The 19,492-nt window shown below is 49.0% G+C and overlaps 1 protein-coding gene across 1 annotated transcript in view; it reads right to left on the bottom strand.

The window, feature by feature from the left end:
- SETX (senataxin) overlaps positions 1–19,492 on the bottom strand; it is a 251,608-nt gene that overhangs the window by 106,556 nt on the left and 125,560 nt on the right. The window contains 2 exon segments of the mRNA XM_077486163.1: positions 13,592–13,821; positions 13,912–14,091. Coding sequence (XP_077342289.1) covers positions 13,592–13,821; positions 13,912–14,091 — 410 coding nt within the window.

Below are 19,492 nucleotides of genomic sequence, written 5' to 3'. Positions count from 1 at the left end.
TAGACCCTGAGATTCCTCCTGGTACTCATCTACAAAGAATTTCTAATCCTTGACGTCTTTCACCTCTTCCACATCCTGAGGATTTCCTCCAATGCCTCATCCTCCCACAATAGGGGGGGTGGATGGGAAGAAGGGAACCTATGCTCAAATCCCAGGCATTCTAACCCAGTGAGAACTCCTGAGAGCAGATTATGCAACCCAGAAACACAGAAAATCCCTCCTTCGACACAAAAGAATTGGAGGACCGTGCCCCTGAAACAGTGCTAGGATCTTGCTAGGGTCACTCCCAAAGAGTAATATATAACCTTGCCTATTCTGTGAAACTCCAATATTGTAGCAAGCATTAAGGAATGATCAAGACACAGAGGAGAGGGATCTGTGCCCTATACTGTACTACAAGATATGAAATGTACACAGGCAAGTCAAAATTAGTATTTGTTTTACAGTACAGGACTTGTATTCTTAAACCATGGGGTGTACCCAAGCAATAAACTGGAGGGGTGGGCAAGAACATAGCAAACAGAACTGCCAAAAGAATACAAGGCTTAAATAATTTTTTTTTTCCCAAACACAACACGCATATGGCTGATTGAAACACCTTTTAACCGAAGTTCACATCAATCCAGCCATCTAAACAGTAATACCTTAAAAAATTTTAGAACTAGGTTGCCGCCTTGCAAATCTGCAGATGCTTGAGGCTAAAGAGCACAATAGACAGCAACAGCCCTGGTGGAATGAGCGACTGACAGGCAAAGGAGGAACTCTGTACCTAAGACATAAGCCCTGGAAATGAATTGCCTGATCCACCTTGCAATGGTGAAACAAGAAGCAGGGTGCCATCTATGATGGCACACAAGCAGGAAAAAGAGGAACTCAGTCATTCAAATAGAAGCTGTGGCTTTTGGGCAGGACCCAACAGTCCTGACCACACCTAGGCAATGTAGGGCGATTTTATGTTAATATTTTGGGTCAGGACAAAAAAGGGGAGGAACAAGGTCAATGAAGTGGAAAAGAAAAAAAGACCACCCTGGATAGAAAGTAAGGTTTTGCTCGCAATATTACTTTCTCCTTGACGAGAAAGTATTCTTTACAGGAAAAAAGGAGCTGCCAACTCGGACACAGATTAATGGCGCTAAGAAAGCAACCTTGCAAGTGAGGTCTTCTGATGGAATAGCACCAATTGGTACAAAGGAAAGTCTCTGAAGTAGAGAGAGCACCAGGTTGAGATCCCATGGTGAGACAGGAGGAGGTTGAAGTGGTGGACATTTACATAAGCAATTCCATTCAAGAGTGAATGTGAGGCAAGAGGTTACTGGAATAAAATGGATAAAGTAGGGTACTCGTTGACTGTCACTGATCTAGACCAGACTGAAGGACCAAAGTATTTGCATCCTTTCTCCACCAGACCAAGTAAGCCTTCTATGAGCAATGGTATATCTTACAGAAGTTGGGTTTTCCTGGTTTGAGTAAGGTGGGAATAACAAAGTCAGAAATATCCCAATACTGTAGGACATTGCCATGCTGTTAGTGCCAGTAAATGAGAAGCAGGATGGAAAAAATAGGATTTTTGTACTCACCATGAAATCCTTTTCTCTGAAGTTCACCGATTGACACAGCTCCAGTAATCTTGACCGTAGGGTTATTACGCCACCTTCAGGAGGGAGGAGGTCTGGTAATAACCCCTCAGTGTGCCTCCTGCAGCTCAGTATGTCAACAAGCAGTAGAACATAAACCAATAGGAGGGGAGTGTGCTGTTTCAATCAGTGAAAAGGATTTTACCGCGAGTACACAAATCCTATTTTCTCTTTTGTTCACTGACTGACAGCTCCAGTAATCTTGACCGTAAGGACGTCCCCAAGCAGTGTCATAACGAGGGGTGGGAACAGCATAAAAACTTCCCCCACAACCAAGGGTGCTCCCTAACAGGGGAGTCACCATCTAAACTAGCTGCATCAGAACTTGCGGTCAACAAATGCAACAGTGCATTAATACTCAAAGTAACTGCATTTTTTTTTAAAAAGAGGAAAGTGTGCAGAATTGCAACATTACACGGCCGCCTGCAAAACTTTGTGGCCAAAGCAGGCATCAGACGATGCGCTTACATCCACTTTTGTAGAATTTGGTAAGTGTGAACGGACGACCAAGTCGCCACCTTACACACTTGAGCGACTGAAGCTTGATATCGGAAAGCCCAAGAGGTTCCAATTGCCTGGTGGAATGGGCAGTGACAGGAAAGGAGGGCACCTGCCCCTTCAAGGCGTAGGCCTGTACCACAATCTGTCTGATCCACCTGGAAATGGTGGCCAATAAGACTGCCATACCTTTTTTTCGGACCAGCTACCAAAAAGAACAGTCTGACTCCTGGAAGGGAGCCAAGGCAGACAAATATAGCCTTAGAACCCGCACCACGTTCAGGGAACGAAGGGCCACCTCCTTAGGATATGTCGGTTTAGGACACAGAGATGGTAACACAATGTCTTCATTGATGTGAAACGCCGAACCCACCTTCGGCAGAAAAGAAGGTTGCGCATGCAACACCACCTTATCCTTATGGATAACTAGATAGGGCGACTTGCATGACAATGCCGCCAGTTCCAAAACCCTCCTGGCTGATGTAATGGCCACTAGAAAGACCACTTTCTGAGAAAGAGTCAACAAGGGGATATCCCGGATGTTCTCAAACGGCGGTTTCTGAAGCGCCGATGGCACCAGGTTCAGATCCCACAGGGTGGACGCACCGGAGGAACTACATGCCAGGCCCCTTGAACAAAAGTGCTCACTAGAGAGTGAGAGACCAGGGGTCGTTGGAAAAAAAAAAACAGCCAAGGCTGATAGTTGTCCCTTAATGGTGCTTAAAGCCAATTTCTGGTCTACTCCTCGCTTTAGAAACAGTAGGATCCTGGAAAGAGAATAGGTGCGCGGACGCCACCCTTTCCCCTCACACATGGATCTGTAGGCTTTCCAGGTACCATGGTATAATCTTCCGAGAAGAAGATTTTCGTGCCCTCAACATAGTTGAAATCACCGACAGGCCCCGGTTCTTTAGCCCCTGGCTCTCAACAGCCATGCCATTAAAACCAGCGATGGTAAAGCAGGATGGAGAATAGTCGCCAGGGAGTGTCTGCAACCAGGCGTACTAGGTCGGCGTACCAGGGGCGCCGAGGCCAATCTGGGGCAATCAGTATTACTGGAATCCCCTTGGGCTTCACTCTGCAGAGCAGACATGGTAGCAGTTTTAGCGAAGGAAAGGCGTAGATCAGTCGAGACTGACCCCATGGAGCCACCAGCGCATCGGACACGTCTGCCCAAGGATCTCTTGCCCTGGATACAAATCTCGGCACCTTCCGATTGAGACGGGAGGCCAGGAGATCCACGTCTGGTGTGACCTACCGCAGGCACAGTAGCCCAAACACCTCCGGATGAAACGCCCATTTTCCTGGGTCCAGCATCTGTCGACTTAGGTAGTCCGCCTGCCAGTTTTCCCCTCCCGGGATGTAAATGGTCGACAAGGCCAGTACATGTCGCTCTGCCCACTGAAGGATGCGAGTGACCTCCCATGCTGCAGCTGAGCTTCTTGTTCCTATTTGATGGTTGACATATGCCACCACCGTGGCATTGTCTGACTGGATCCTGATCGTATGCCCTCAAAGTCTCATTGACCATGTGGAGAGGCATAGCCTGATCGCTTGGCGCTCAAGCACATTGATCTGCAACTTGGATTCGTCCCCCGACCATAGGCCCCGAGTCGTCTGTACTCCCAGTACTCCACCCCAGCCGGTCAGGCTGGAGTCTGTTGTGATCACTGTCCAATGTAGAGGTAAGAACAACTTCCCGGACCGAAATGCCAGGGTCCTCAGTCACCAGAGCAGGGAGTCCCTGACTGACTGGCTCACCCAAATCTGCCGATCCAGGAATAACAGATTTATCTCCTTCTGCAAGACTCTGGTGTGAAACTGGGCGTACGGTACCGCCTCGAAGGAGGCCATCATGAGGCCCAGAACACGCATGCAGAAGCGCAGCGACGACCACCTGCGGTTCATCAATAGTTTTAACGCGGCTCTGAGAGTCTGCAGTTTGTCTGAAGGGAGAAAAACTCTCGCTTCCATGGAGTCCAGCAGTAAGTCTAGGTACTCCCAACGCTGAGTCGGTATGAGCATCGACTTTTTTAGGTTCAACAGCCACCCAAATTCCTGCAGGGTTTGCATGGTGATCGTCACATCCTCTAATTCTGAGGTGGAAGATGCTCTCAGGAGGAGATCGTCTAGGTAACCTACAATTGCGATCCCGCGTTGTCCCAACAATGGCAAAATTGGAGCCAATACCTTGGTAAAGACTAGGGTGCTGATGCCAAGCCAAAATGGAGAGCCACAAACTGGTAGTGGGCTTCCCCAACTGCAAATTGCAGAAACCTCTGATGCCTGAGGCATATGGGAATGTGCAGGTACACATCCTGGATGTCCAAAGACGCCAGGGAGTCCCCTTGATGGAGTGCAGCGACTACTGAGCGAACTGATTCCATTCTGAACCTCTGTACTTTTACAAAGCAATTGAGCGCTTTCAGGTCCAAGATTGGACGTACCCCTTCTTTTTTTGGGGACTACAGATTGGAGTAGAACCCCTGGAACCTTTTCCGGAACAGGCACCATCACCCCGCACCTTAGCAGGTCCCTTACCGCCCCCAATAGGGCCTCCCGGCGAGCCGGGAGTAAGGGTATGCTGGAGGGGAAGAATCTGTTTGGTGACCAAGAGTGTAATATCTTGTAGCTAGAGGAAATCATTTCACAGACCCATTGGTCAGATAGTGGAGAGGCCCACCGGACTACATACTCCCAAAAGGGGACCCCCCCACCCAAGAGACGGACAGGAGCAAACCTTCATGCAGCAGCACTTTTGCTCGCAGGCTTGCAGTTTCAGGGACACTTGTCCCCAAGAGGTCATCCTGGGAGCGTTTAGCCAAAGTCCCGGATGGACGAAAAAGCCTTTTTTGAGCGGAAAATGAGGGCCCTTCCCTGTGGCGTGGCTCCTTAGTATTCCTGGCCTGTGGGAGTAAGGTACTCTTCCCACCTGTGACATTCTTAATGTCATCCAACGAGGCACCAAAGAGCCGCTCACCAAGGAAGGGTAGAGCCGTCAAGGATTATTCAGATGCCTGGTCCACAGACCAGCATTTTAGCCAAATCAGGCACCGCAGCACCACTGCTGGCACTGAGGCCCTGGAGAGCAAGGGAAGACCAGAGGAGCTGACCAGCTTTAAGAAGGCACTCCTCAAAAGGGGTAGCGCACCGCCATTCTTTTAGGAAACAAGAAGGTCCATTGTGGGCTTCCCCATTCTTTGTATATGAACTTATCGAAGTACCTCAAATACGGAAACACCTTAGCTGTACGGGCTGGCATACGGGACCCAAAAGGGACCACTGCTTTAGCAGAGGAACCTGCTGTATCCTGAATTCTCAGGGTATCACGCACAGCTGTGATAAGTGCTTCAACTAGCGCTTTGTCTTGCGGACCCGGATGGGGACTCATCCTCACTGTCCGATCGGTCCTGCTCAGCGTCGCCTGAAGCAACAGAGCAGGGGTCGCCAGTCCCTGCGGGGCCCGAGTCTGCGTCAGAGCTCTCCCTGCAGGATGGGGGGGGGGAGGAAGAAGGGGGTGCAACCTTTGCGCCCACACCGCCTCCAGCCCGGCAACGAACATTTCAAGGACCGCCGACAAAGCGTCCAAAGGCACTACACTGTTTACAGATGAGCCAGTTGCAATTGTAGGGAGTTCTGGAGAAGGAACACCAGTTTCTGAAGCCATGCTGACCCACCCTGGACTTAGGACAGGTGCACAATCCCACCCTCCTAGCTGCCGCAGACTGAGGGGCCCCACCGCAGGACTTACCACCCTGACCAAGTGCTGCGCTGTTAAGATACAGGTGTCTGCCTCCAGTACCAGCTCCCAGGTGTCCTGAGCAAAAAAACATGCAGTTTTGAGCAGCAGGGACCAGCGCTGAGGATAAAAACCACGCTGGGCTACAACAAAACAGTCGCCTTGTATAAAAGGGCATAATCACAAGGAAAACAGCCGCCAAGCTACAGAAAAATGGCCCCTGACCATGCTTCCCACTGAGGCACACCAAAAATGTCAGACAAACAACTGTACACAGTAAAAGGGCAGAGAAAATGGCGGAACAGCGCTTAATGGCAATCAGCACATGCAGACCTCCAGACACCGAGCGGGGAAACCACAGACACCCAGCGCAGCCCCCAATCTAAGGTGAGAGCCCCCCAGGGGACCCTTGGCTACAGGTACACACCCCGCTCAGCAGCCCATCATGCAGCAACCCCCACAGGAAGGGGGGGGGGGAATAGGGACAGGGAGAGAAGAGAGGGAGGAGACGGACACCCAATCGACCTCCCAGGGAATGCCCAGCTGCTCAATCCCGCCGAGGCAAGGAGAGCTGTACTTACCATCCGGACGAGCTGAAAACATCCCATCACAGGCCCACTCTCTGAGCAGTATGGGGTGGCTGCTGGGCATGGCACACTGACAAGGACAATCGGTAGTCCAGTCGTGTGTGCCCCGGAGCGTTGTGCTCACCAGCCACCCCTGGAGCCTTAGGGGCATGTCGTGGCTGACCCAGCACATAGCTAGGGTCTGCACACGCTCGATGGCAAGGCTGGGGACACGATCTAGGATATCCAGCCTGTCACCCAGCCGGCTGTTGATAGCAGATAACAGGATCTTAAAATCTTGTGCAAAAGGCAAACATTCAGCAAAAAAATCCCAGGACCGATGGTCCTGCAGGGAGCCTAGGTCCATCTCCTTACTAGGCAGAAAAAAAAAAAAAAAAAAAAAACTGAGCTGCAGGAGGCAGGTTGAGGGGTTATTACCAGAGGGACCACCCCCTGGGCGGAAGTGTAAAATAGGATTTTTTGTACTCGCCGTAAAATCCTTTTCTCTGTAAATTCACTGACCGACACAGCTCCTCTATAACTAAATGGGTCGTTAGCCCTATCACTAGGAGATACTAGGCAAAGTTGTAATATAACACTTCAGAACTCTTAGTTCCACCCAGTGGGGTGGTCCCCCAGGCTACAATCCCCCACACTCTGCACTAGCAGCCTCAGTACATCAACAAGCAGTATAACGTAAAGAGAAAAAGGAGGGGCGGGTGCTGTGTCGGTGGGTGAATTACAGAGAAAAGAATTTTACGGTGAGTACAAAAAATCCTATTTTCTCTTATATTCACCGACCGACACAGCTCCTCTCTAATAAAATGGGACATCCCCAAGCAGTGCCAAACAAGGGATGTCTACCTTGTAGAACTTGGTAAACGTATGGACAGACGAGCGGGTCGCCCCTTACACACCTGAGCGACAGATGCTTGGTGTCGGAAGGCCCAAGACGTTCCTATTGCCCTTGTGGAGTGGGCCGTGACTGGAAAAGGGGGCAACTGCCCCTTCAAGGCGTAGGCTTGTACTACAATCTGTCTGATCCACCTGGAAATGGTGGCCAACGAGACCGCCATGCCTATCTTTGGACCAGCCACCGAAACAAACAGTGAGTCTGACTTCCGAAAGGGAGCCGTGGCAGACAAATACACCTTCAGAGCCCTAACTACATCTAGAGTGTGAAGGGCCACCTCTTTAGTGTGCTTCGGCTTAGCACACAGAGAAGGTAACACAATGTTCTCATTGATATGAAAAGCCGAGACCACTTTCGGTAGAAAGGACGGTTGCGGACGCAACACCACCTTATCCCTGTGGATAACCAGATAGGGCGACTTGCAGGACAAGGTTGCCAGTTCCAAAACCCTGCTGGGGGGGGTAACGGTGGGCCCACCGGAGGGACTACGTGTCGTACCCCCTGGACAAAGGTACCCACTAAGGAGTGCGATGCCAGGGGTCGTTGAAAAAAAAAAAAAAAAAAGACAGCTAAGGCTGAAATTTGTCCTTTGATGGTGCTTAATGCCAATCTTTGGTCAACTCCTTGCTGGAGAAAAAGCAGGGCCCTGGATATGGCAAAGGAGCGCGGATGCTATCCTTTATCCTCACACATGGAGATGTAGGCCTTCCAGGTACGATGGTATATCTTCCAAGAAGAAGATTTCCGTGCCCTCAACATAGTTGGAATCACAGAGTCCGACAGGCCGCGGTTCCTCAACACCTGGCTCTCAATAGCCATGCCGTTAAAGCCAGCGATGGTAAAGCCGGATGGAGAAATGGACCTTGAGATAGGATGTCCTCTCGCAACGGCAGTCACCAGGGAGAGTCTGCCACCAGACGCACCAGGTCTGTGTACCAAGGAGGCTAAGGCCAATCTGGGGCAACCAGTATTACCGGGATCCCCTCGGCTTCCACTCTGCGAAGCAGACGTGGCAACAGTTTCAGTGGAGGAAAGGCGTAGATCAGTACTGATCCCACGGAGCCACCAGCGCGTCTGCCCACGGATCTCTTGACCTGGACACGAATCTTGGCACCTTCCAATTGAGACGGGAGGCCAGTAGATCCACATTTGGTGTGCCCCACTTCAGGCACAGCAGCCTGAACATCCCTGGATGCAATGCCCATTCTCCTGGGTCCAGCATCTGTCGACTCAGATAGTCCATCTGCCAGTTTTCCACTCCCGAGATGTATATGGCCGACAGGGCCGGTACGTCACTCTGCCCACCAAAGTATGAGAGTGACCTCCCGAGCAGCGACTGAGCTTCTTGTTCCCCCTTGGTGATTTATGTACGCCACAGACGTGGCGTTGTCTGACTGTATCCTGATCGGATGCCTTTGAAGTCTTATCGACCATGTGTGGAGACACAGCCTGATCGCTCTCAGTTCAAGCAGATTGATCGGCAACTCGGATTCTTCCGTCGTCCAGAGGTCCTGAGTCGACAGAACCCCCATCACTCCACCCCAGCCGGATAGACTGGTGTCCGTTGTGATCACCGTCCATTTCAGAGGAAGGAACGATTTTCCAGACTGAATCACCGGGGACCTCAACCACCAGATCAGCGAGTCCCTGACTGGCTCACCGGGATCTGTCGATCTAAGGACAACTGAGATTTGTCCCATTTGGATCTCCTTCTGCAGAACTCCGGTGTGGAACTGGGCGCAAGGTACTGCCTCAAATGAGGCTACCATGAGTCCCAGTACTCGCCTTGCAAAACCGGAGCGACGACCACTTGCGGTTCATCAGTAGTTTGACCGCAGATCTGAGAGTCTGCAATTTGTCTGAAGGGATAAAAACTCTCGCTTTACTGGAGTTCAACAGCAAACCTAGGTACTCCAGATGCTGGATTGGCACGAGCATCGACTTTTTTAGGTTCAAGAGCCACCCAAAATCTTGCAGGGTCTGCATGGTGATCGCCACATCCTCCTCTAATTCTGAGGGGGAAGATGCTCTCAGGAGGAGATAGTCTAGGTATCCCACGGTCGCGATCCCACGTTGTCACAGCAATGCCAATACTGGAGCCAGAACCTTGGTAAAGACTCAGGGGGGGCTGATGCCAGACCAAAAGGAAGAGCCACAAATTGGTAATGGGCTTCCCCGACTGCAAAAACTTTTGATGCCGAAGGCATATGGGTATGTGCTGGTAAGCATCCTGGATGTCCAAAGATGCCAGGGAGTCCCCTTGATGGAGTGCAGCGACTACTGAGCAAACCGATTCCATCCTGAACCTCTGTACATTTACAAAGTGATTGAGGGCTTTCAAGTCCAAGATTGGACGTACCCTTTCCTTCTTGGGAACCACAAACAGATTTGAGTAGAATCCCTGGAAGCGTTCCGGCTCCGGAACAGGTACAATCACCCCGTGATTCAGCAAATACCTTACCGCTCCCGACAGGGCCTCCCGGCTAACCGGGGATACGGGTATGCTGGAGGGGAAAAATCTGTTTGACGGCCAAGAGAGAAACTATCTTGTAGCCTGTGGAAATCAGATCACAGACCCATTGGTTGGATAACCAGGAGGACCACCGGGCTGCAAACTCCCGAAGGCGACCCCCAACCCGAGACATGGGTGGGGGCAAACCTTCATGTGGTAGCACTTTTTTCGCAGGCTTATTAGGCTTGCGGTTCCAGGGATGTTTTTGACCGTCCGTGGGCATCCTGTCGGGCTGGGGACGTTTTGTCGAAGCTCCTGTCGGACGAAAAAGCCGTTTGCGAGCAGAAAAAGAGGGCCCTTGCCTACGCCGTGGCTCCTTAGCTTTCCTGGCCTGTGGGAGCAGTGTACTCTTACCACCTGTGGCATTTTTAATAATGTCATCCAACGAGGCTCCAAAGAGCCAGTCGCCAAGGAAAGGAAGATTCATCAGGGCTTTTTTGGATGCCTGGTCAGCCGACCAGCATTTTAGCCAAATTAGGTGCCCCAGCACCACAGCTGACACTGAAGCCCTGGATAACAGGGGGAAGAGTATCCAGGGCCACGTCATAGACGTACTTAAGGCCTTGCACTAGTTGGTCTCCTAGTTCCACGCAGACAAGGTAAGCCTGTTGCTCTCCCAATTCCCGGTGCAAAAGTTTTGCCCACTCAGTCAGTGTCTGCGAGACAAGCACGGCTGACCCCACAACCATAAACAAGGAGCGAGCCCGCGGCTCGGCTTCCTGTCCGTGGGATCCTTGAATGCAGGAGTCCCCTCAACCGGAATCGTGGTTACTTTATTTAACCTGGAAACTGGGGGGTCCACGACCAGAGGAGCCAACCATTTCTTGAGAAGGCTTTCCTCAAAAGGGGTAATGCACCGCCATGTATTTGGGGACCGAAAAGGTCAGTTGCGGGCGACCCCATTCCTTCTAAATGAACTTGTCAAAATAAGTCAGTTAGATACGGGAATACCTTAGGTGAACGTGCTGGATAAGTGCTCCAACAAGCGCTTTGTCACGCACGGACCCAGACGGGGACTCAACCTCACTGTCCGAACGGTCCTGGTCAGCGTTATCTGACAAGCCAGAGCAGGGGCACCGGCCTGAGCAGGACCCGAGTCTGCGTCAGAGTTCTCCCCAGAGGAGGGGGGGGGGGGGCAGGGGCCACTTTCTAGCACCTTTCTTCCCACACACCGCCTCAATCTTGGCAACGAACGAATTGAGGACCGTCGTCAGGGTGACCATGGGGACTGCGCCATCCGCAGGTGACCCGGTTGCAATTGCCTGGATTTCGGGGGAAGAAACACCAGTTTCTGAAGCCATGCTGACCCTACCCTGTCTGCCACCCGAAAGGGACATAGGACAGTGACAGTCCCACCTGCCTTGCTGCCGCTGCCTGACGGATTCTAACCCGCCGACTCACCGCACTGAGGAGTTCTGCACTGTTTTACAGCAGTGCCTGTGGACCCCTAGCACTCCCAGATGCACAGGAACCAAAGCTGCGTCGGTGGCAATCCGTCAGAACGATCACTGAGCGATCTGAAAAACGTGCTCAGACTACATAGAAGGCTGTCCAGCACTCTGTAATGACAAACAGGAAGCTGAAGGCACATGAAGCTGCTGCTAGAGCACAAAAAACGTGGTCCGGCTTCAAGAAAATGGCCACCAGTGTCCTGATGGGGACTCACCGGGAAAGTGGCTGCTTGAAGCCCAGAAGCATGCTGTTCTTTGCCCACACTGAAAACGGCCGCCAGCCAGCGCCATGAGAGACAGAAAAAAACATGTGGCAGAGACACAGCGCTGCACCGACACAGGGGCAAACCTCACAGGCACCTCCTGGGGTTTGGGTTACTCCATTACACCTATCCATGATTTTTGTGTATTGTTATGCATCCTTGATTATTTATATGTTTCTGTGATATTACAATTATGTATTTCTTTGTATAATAAAACTTTTATATATATTTTCCTACCTATGTGAATATGGTAGTACCTATAAAAGTCCCACTTCTAGGGGGTTTCTCCATTTTTCTATCCTTCTGGGGATGTGGTACACCTTTTATAGCGGATTTATTTCAGATAGCTCTGTTCCTCCTGGGAGTTTAAGCACTCAGGATCCAGGCTCCCCCAGTCAGCCAGAACCCAGGTGAGAGCCCAGGGGCACAAACACACACCGCTCAGTATCCATGCACAGCCCCCCCCCCCCCCCATGAGGGGGGGAAGGAGGGAAGATAGGGACAGGGGAGAGAAGAGAGGGGGGGCGAGGGGGCCCGGCGAATCGACCTCCCGGGGAATGCCCAGCTGCTCAACCCTGCCTGGACAGGGAGAGCTGTACTTACCAGTCCTGAAGAGCTGGGAGACATTCCATTGTAGCCAACACCTGATCAGTACAGGGAAGGTTACAGGCCCAGCATACTGTAACGCAGACATCAGTAGCCCAGGTCATATGTATGCCCGGAGCATAAAAGCCAGACTGGGGAGACTGCAAGGATAAGTGAACCAGCGGGCTGTTGATAGATGATTGATCCTGTGATCTTCTTGCGCAAAAAGCCAAGCTTCTGCATCAAAAAACACGGACCCATGGGCCCGCAGGGTTCCTAGGTCTATCTAGTTCACTAGGCAAAATAAAACTGAGGCTGCTAGTGCAGAGTGTGGGGGATTGTAGCCTGAGGGACCGCCCCCTGGGCGGAACTAAGTGTTCTGAAGTGTTTTATTACAACTTTGCCTAGTATCTCCTAGTGATAGGGCTAACAACCCATCTTTTACAGAGAGGAGCCGTGTCAATTGGTTAATCTAAGAGAGACATCTGTTTTTTTTTTCACGTGTTACATATCCTGCCTAGTCCTTTCCTGAAGGTGATGTAATAACCCTACGATCAAGATTACTGGAGCTGTGTCAGTCAGTGAACAAAAGAGAAAAGGGGACTGTGAGCCAGAAAATCTGGTCTGTTTGGAAGAAACCAAGGCTCATCTCCCAGAAGTCTTAGTATGTCAGTATAACATGTTCTTCTAGGCCAATGTGGTGCAAAAAAAAAAAAGGAACTCTATTCTCCTCTAACGATTGCAATAGTTAAAGAAGGCTCTTCATCGGAGGCAAGGCACAAATAAGCTTGAACTGAGCCCAATCACCAGAGCCTCCACTGCGAAGTCTTGAAGATGCCTAGTCTTGAAGATGCCTAGTCTTGAAGATGCCTAGTCTTGAAGATGCCTAGTCTTGAAGATGCCTAGTCTTGAAGATGCCTAGTCTTGAAGATGCCTAGTCTTGAAGATGCCTAGTCTTGAAGATGCCTAGTCTTGGCTACAAATGTGTTCATCTTGTTGAATCTGGAGGCCAGGATGTCCACACCTGGTCTTCCTCATCTTTGTAAGAAAAAAAATCCAAGAAAATTTTTCCTCCAATCAGCTCTCACACACTAACTGCAGCTCTCCGCCCCCTCCTCTGTGATACTGACAGATGCAGAAGGATTTTTATCACAAATCTGCAGTTTTGAATGCATGTAGAGAAGAGAAGACTGCAGATAAACAAGTAAAACTTACATAGGGAGATTTTTTCAGCTGTGTATCACTTGAGGTTATTCACTTCACAAGGTACATTTGAGGGTTTACAACCACTTTAATGTAAAATAAATACAGTTTTTATATATGGTTTACTGGGTCACAATATGGTCACCAGATTCTTATAATCTGCAGAGTCTTTGATGCCAACTTTTTTTTACCATTAGTACAAACAAGGGAAAAAAAATATGACTTACCAAATTGGCCTGGTTTTCAAGCTTATTCCTTGGAAGGAAATCATTCGGGGTAGGATAGATAATAGGCTTAAATAAAGGGTTCCTCTGCAGTTGCATCAGAGCTCTGTACTGCCTCTGAGTAGTTATCAAGCTGCCAATCACTGCACATTGTACTTGCTGCTTGCAGTACGGCAAAAGATTTACATGGGTGTGAATGCTCAGCTCACACATTGTGTACTGCTCCTTGTCCACTGCAAAACAGTACAGAGAATGCATTAATGTCACAAGTTAAGCAGGATATCAGCAACACATTCTCACAAGGCTAATGGCTCAGTACTTACAGGTCTGTGTGTATTGAGTGCGCATAAAACGGGACACATGACCAGTGTGGTAAGTTATGGGTCCTTGTGACTCACTCTCTTCTCTGGGCGATGTGCCTGGAGGCTCAGGCACTAGCAAGAATACAAGATCACCTTCTTTCGGGAGCCATTGCATATTCAAATCCACACTTCGAATCAAGACTGTTGGAATAAATACACAAGTTGGATAAGCGTATCGTTGACAGGTATTAATGCTAAAATAAGTAAAAGAACAGTGTCAGACTGTGTGCACTTTCTTGATAGTGAACTGCAGCATTGTTTACTCATTCTAAATGTAATTTTTTTGTAGTTTGCTAGGGAATACAGTAGACCATTGGATAAAAGCCCCCTCTCACTAAATTCGGCACAAAGAAAGCATATGGATGGTTCTACAGGACATAACCCTCTACACCAAGTTAGCCTCAGATGTAGCCATGTAAGGTTTGCCTTTTATCACAGGCAACAGGTCTGACCACAATGAACGTAATATACATGCGACTCCAAAGGAACTATTGAGGAAAAGGATTTTACAGTCGTTACAAAATAACTTTTTTTTCTAAGTGTTAATTTGGAGATATCTGTCAGTAGGGCTAGCTGATCACGTAGCTGCTTATAAGCTTTCAAACAAGGTCACAGACAAGCCATCTAGTTAACACAACAGAACTTGGTGAACAGAGGACGAGTTGGCAATTTGCACACCTGAGAGGCAGAAGCACAATTCTAGATTGTAAACTCTAACGAGCAGGGCCCTCTAATCCCTCCTGTATTGATTTGTATTGTAAGTGTACTGTCTGCCCTCATATTGTAAAGTGCTGCGCAAACTGTTGGCGCTATAATAATAATCTGCAACATTCTTACTGCTCTAGTGAAATGACCAGTGATATGGATCATTTAAAGCGAGGACAAGCTGGCAAAGCTGTACACTGAAGAGGTTCAAACTGCTCTAGTGAAATGAGCAGTTATTTGAAAGAGGCTCTTGACATTAAACCAAACAGGCCTATGAAATTGTCTGTCAAATCTACGGTGTGATAGTTGAACTGGAAAAGTACTATACGATCATTCAGGTATGACAACAGCAAATCTGATTGCAGAAAGCAGTAGTTTAATTTTGCAAGCCCAGTTTACACTCGGATACAGATACGGAAGGAAAGCCTCCTTCATAACGAAAGGAGATGGGGAGGGGGTTGGGGAGATAGAATGTCTTCGATTAAAGTGGACGTGCATGCACTAACCCCACCAAATAAAGGGGACGTACAGGTACCACCATTTGCCCACCGCTGCCATTGTGCCAACGTATATTGGCGTGCAGAGGTCAGTAAGTGGTTAACCACTTCAGCCCCCGAAGATCTGGCTGCTCAATGACCAGAGCACTCTTTACAATTTGGCACTGCGCTGATTTAACTGGTAATTGCGTTGTCACGTAATTCTGTACCCAAACGAAACGTGCATCCTTTTTGCCCCACAAAATCGAGCTTTCTTTAGATGGTATTTGATTGCCTCTAGGATTTTTTTTTTTTTTTTTTTATAAATATTAAATGGAAAAAGGCCAAAAGCATTGAAAAAAAAAAACGAACGATATTTTTTACTTTAAATTATAAAAAAAAAAAATCCAATAAACTCAAATTTTAGTCATACTTTTAGGCCAAAATGTATTCCGCAACAAGTCTTTGGTGAAAAAAAAAAAAAAAAAAAAAAATGAATGTCAATAAGCGTATATTTATTGGTTTGCGCAAAATTTAGAGCATCTACAAACTAGGATACATTTTGTGGCATTTACGCAGCTTTTAGTTTTTATGACGCCCATCTCATTTCTTGAGGTGCTAAAATGGCAGGGCAGTACAACTCCCCTCCCCCCAATTACCCCATTTTGGGAAGTAAACTCACACAGGCAAAGGCTATTTGTGGAATTACACCCCAAAATACATTCTGCAGCTTCGCCTGAGTATGGGGATACCTCATGTGTGAGACTTTTTGGGAGCCTACCTGCATACAGGACCCCGAAATTCAATCCATTTCTAAGGGTGTAAATTTCTGATTTCACTACTCACTACCTATCACAGTTTTGAAGGCCATAAAATGCCAAGATATTCTGCTGCTTCTCTTGAGTACAGGGATACCACATGTGTGAGACTTTTTGGGAGTCAAGTCGTGTACAGTTTTGAAAATTGAAAAATAAAAAATCTATTTTCTTTACTTTTAATTTTCAAAAGCAAATAAGAGCTTCAAAAATACTCACCATGCTGCTTAGCAAATATCTTGGGTGTCTACTTTCCAAAATGGGGTAATTTGGGGGGGGGGTTTGTGCTATGGACATTTCAGGGCCTCCGTATCGGTGATAGGTAGTGAGGCGTAAAATCACTATTTTACACCTTTAGAAAAGCGGTGATTGGTTTTCAGGGTCCTGTAGGCGGCTAGGCTCCCAAAAAGTCTCACACATGGTATCCTCTATACTCGTGGAAATTGCATTCTGCTGCTTCTCCTATTTGCCCAAGGCATGTTTGAGCAATAATAGGATTTTTTTTGTACTCACCGTAAAATCCTTTTCTCTGTAATTCACCGACCGACACAGCTCCTCTCGAACAAAATGGGTTGTCAGCCCTATCACTGGAAATACTAGGCAAAGTTGTAACACAACACTTCAGAACTTTCAGTTCCGCCCAGGGGGCGGTCCCTAGGCTATAACCCCCACAGCCTGCCCTAGCAGACTGAGTACGTCAACAAGCAGTATAACGTAAAGAGAAAAAAGGAGGGCGTGCTATGTCGGTCGGTGAATTACAGAGAAAAGGATTTTACGGTGAGTACAAAAAATCCTATTTTCTCTTATATTCACCAACCGACACAGCTCCTCTCTAACAAAATGGGACGTCCCCAAGCAGTGGCAAACGAGGGGTGGGAAAAACCGCATAAAAACTTCATCCACCATGGCAAGTGGGAACTAGTGAATCTAAACCAACAAAAAAACAGCAGTGTGTGGAAAACACCACCATACAACTGGGTATCCTCAACAGGAGTAACCCCCAAGACCGCAACATTGCGGAAGTAATGCAACCGTGCAACATAACACTACTGCGTTTTTTTTTTAAACCAGGAAAAACGAGCTTGCATATCCAATTGCAACTACAGGGCCGCCTGCAAAACGTTGTGGCCAAAACAGGCATCAGCCGATCCACTGACGTCTACCTTGTAGAACTTGGTAAACGTATGGACAGGTGACCAGGTCGCTGCCTTACACACCTGAGCGACAGACACTTGGTGTCGGAATGCCCAAGACATTCCGGCTGCCCTTGTAGAGTGGGCCGTGACTGAAAAGGGGGGCTCCTGCCCCTTCAAGGCGTAGGCTTGTACTACAATCTGTCTGATCCACCTGGAAATGGCGGCCAACGAGACCGCCATACCCTTCTTTGTACCAGCCGCCAAAACAGTGAGTCTGACTTCCAAAAGGGAGCTGTGACAGACAAATACACCTTCAGAGCCCTAACCACGTCGAGAGCGTGAAGGGCCACCTCTTTGGGGTGCTTCCGCTTAGGACACAATGATGGTAATACAATGTCCTCATTGATATGAAAAGCCAAGAACACCTTCGGTAGAAAAGATGGGTGTGGACGCAACATCACCTTATCCCTGTGGATGACCAGATAAGGCAACTTGCAAGACAAGGCCGCCAATTCCGAAACCCTCCTAGCCGAGGTAATGGCCACTAGAAAGACCACTTTTTGGGAAAGAGTCAACAGGGGAATCTCCCTGATATTTTCAAACAGCGGTTTTTGAAGCGCCAACAACACCAGGTTCAAATCCCATCCCTGAACGAAGGTACCCACTAAGGAGTGCGATGCCAGGGGTCATTGAAAAAAGACAGCTAGGGCTGAGATCTGCCCCTTGATAGTGCTCAATGTCAATCTCTGGTCTACTCCTTGCTGAAGAAACAGCAGGATCCTTGCTATGGAAAAGGAACGCGGATGCCAACCATTCTCCTCACAGATGGAGATGTAAGCCTTCCAGGTACGATGGTATATCTTCCTAGAAGAAGATGACTTCCATGCCCTCAACATAGTTGGAATCACCGAGTTCGACAGTCCCCGGTTCCTCAACACCTGGCTCTCAACAGCCATGGCGTTAAAGCCAGCGATGGTAAAGCAGGATGAAAAAAAAAATAAAATAAAAAAATAAATAAAATAAAAAAAACCTCGAGACAGAAGGTCCTCTCGCAACGGCAGTTGCCAAGGAGCGTCTGCCACCAGACGCAGCACATCTGCGTACCAGGGACGAGGAGGCCAATCTGGGGCAACCAGTATCACTGGGATCTCTTCGGCTTCCACTCTGCGACGCAGACGTGGTAACAATTTAAGTGGAGGAAAGGTGTAGATCAGCTGATACTGATCCCATGGGGCCACCAGCGCGTCTGCCCACTGATCTCTTGTCCTGGACACAAATCTTGGCACCTTCCCATTGAGACGGGAGGCCAATAGATAAACATCTGGTGTTCCCCCACTTCAGGCACAGTAGCCTGAATGTCTCCGGATGCAATGCCCATTCTCCTGGGTCCAGCAACTGCCGACCCAGGTAGTCCACCTGCCAGTTTTCCACACCCGGGATGTAAATCACAGCCTGATCGCTCTCAATTCAAGCAGATTGGTCGGCGGTAGAATCCGAGTTGCCGATCAGAGGCCCTGTGTCAACTGAACCCCCATCACTCCACCCCAGCCGGATAGACTGGCATCCGTAGTAACCACCGTCCACTTCAGGAGGAAGGAACGATTTTCTGGAATGAATCACCGGGGACCTCAACCACCAGATCAGAGAGTCCCTGACTGGTTGGCTCACCCGGATCTGTTGATCCAGGGACAACTGAGACTTGTCCCAGTTTAACAAGATCTCCTTCTGCAGTACTCTGGTGTGGAACTGGGCGTAAGGTACTGCCTCGAAGGAGGCTACCATGTTCCCCAGTACTCGCATGCAAAACCGGAGCGACGACCACTTGCAGTTCATCAGCAGTTTCACCGCGGACCTGAGTCTGCAATTTGTTTGAAGGGAGAAAAACTCGCTTCCCTGGAGTCCAACAGCAAACCTAGGTACTCCAGACGCTGTGTCGGCACAATCACTGACTTCTTTAGGTTCAAAATCCACCCAAATTCTTGCAGGGTCTGCATGGTGATTGCCACATCCTCCTCTAATTCTGAGGCGGAAGATGCTCTCAGGAGGAGATCGTCCAGGTAGCCCACGATCGATATCCCACGTTGTCTCAGCAACGCCAATACTGGAGCCAATACCTTGGTAAAGACTCGGGGGGCTGATGCCAGACCAAAAGGAAGAGCCACAAATTGGTAATGGGCTTCCCCGACTGCAAAACGCAGAAACTTTTGATTCCGAAGGCATATGGGTATGTGCAGGTTAGCATCCTGGATGTCCAAGGATGCCAGGGAGTCCCCTTGATGGAGTGCGACTACTGAGCGAACTAAATCCATCCTGAACCTCTGTACTTTTAAAGTGATTGAGGGCTTTCAAGTCCAAGATTGGACATACCCCTTCCTTCTTGGGAACCACAAACAGATTTAAAGTAGAATCC

Source organism: Lithobates pipiens, unplaced genomic scaffold (assembly GCF_037356315.1).
Source record: "Lithobates pipiens isolate NorthernLeopardFrog02 unplaced genomic scaffold, aLitPip1_a1.2 Scaffold_1, whole genome shotgun sequence".
In the NCBI taxonomy this organism is placed as follows: domain Eukaryota; kingdom Metazoa; phylum Chordata; class Amphibia; order Anura; family Ranidae; genus Lithobates; species Lithobates pipiens.
This window is presented reverse-complemented; position numbering and strand designations above follow the sequence as displayed.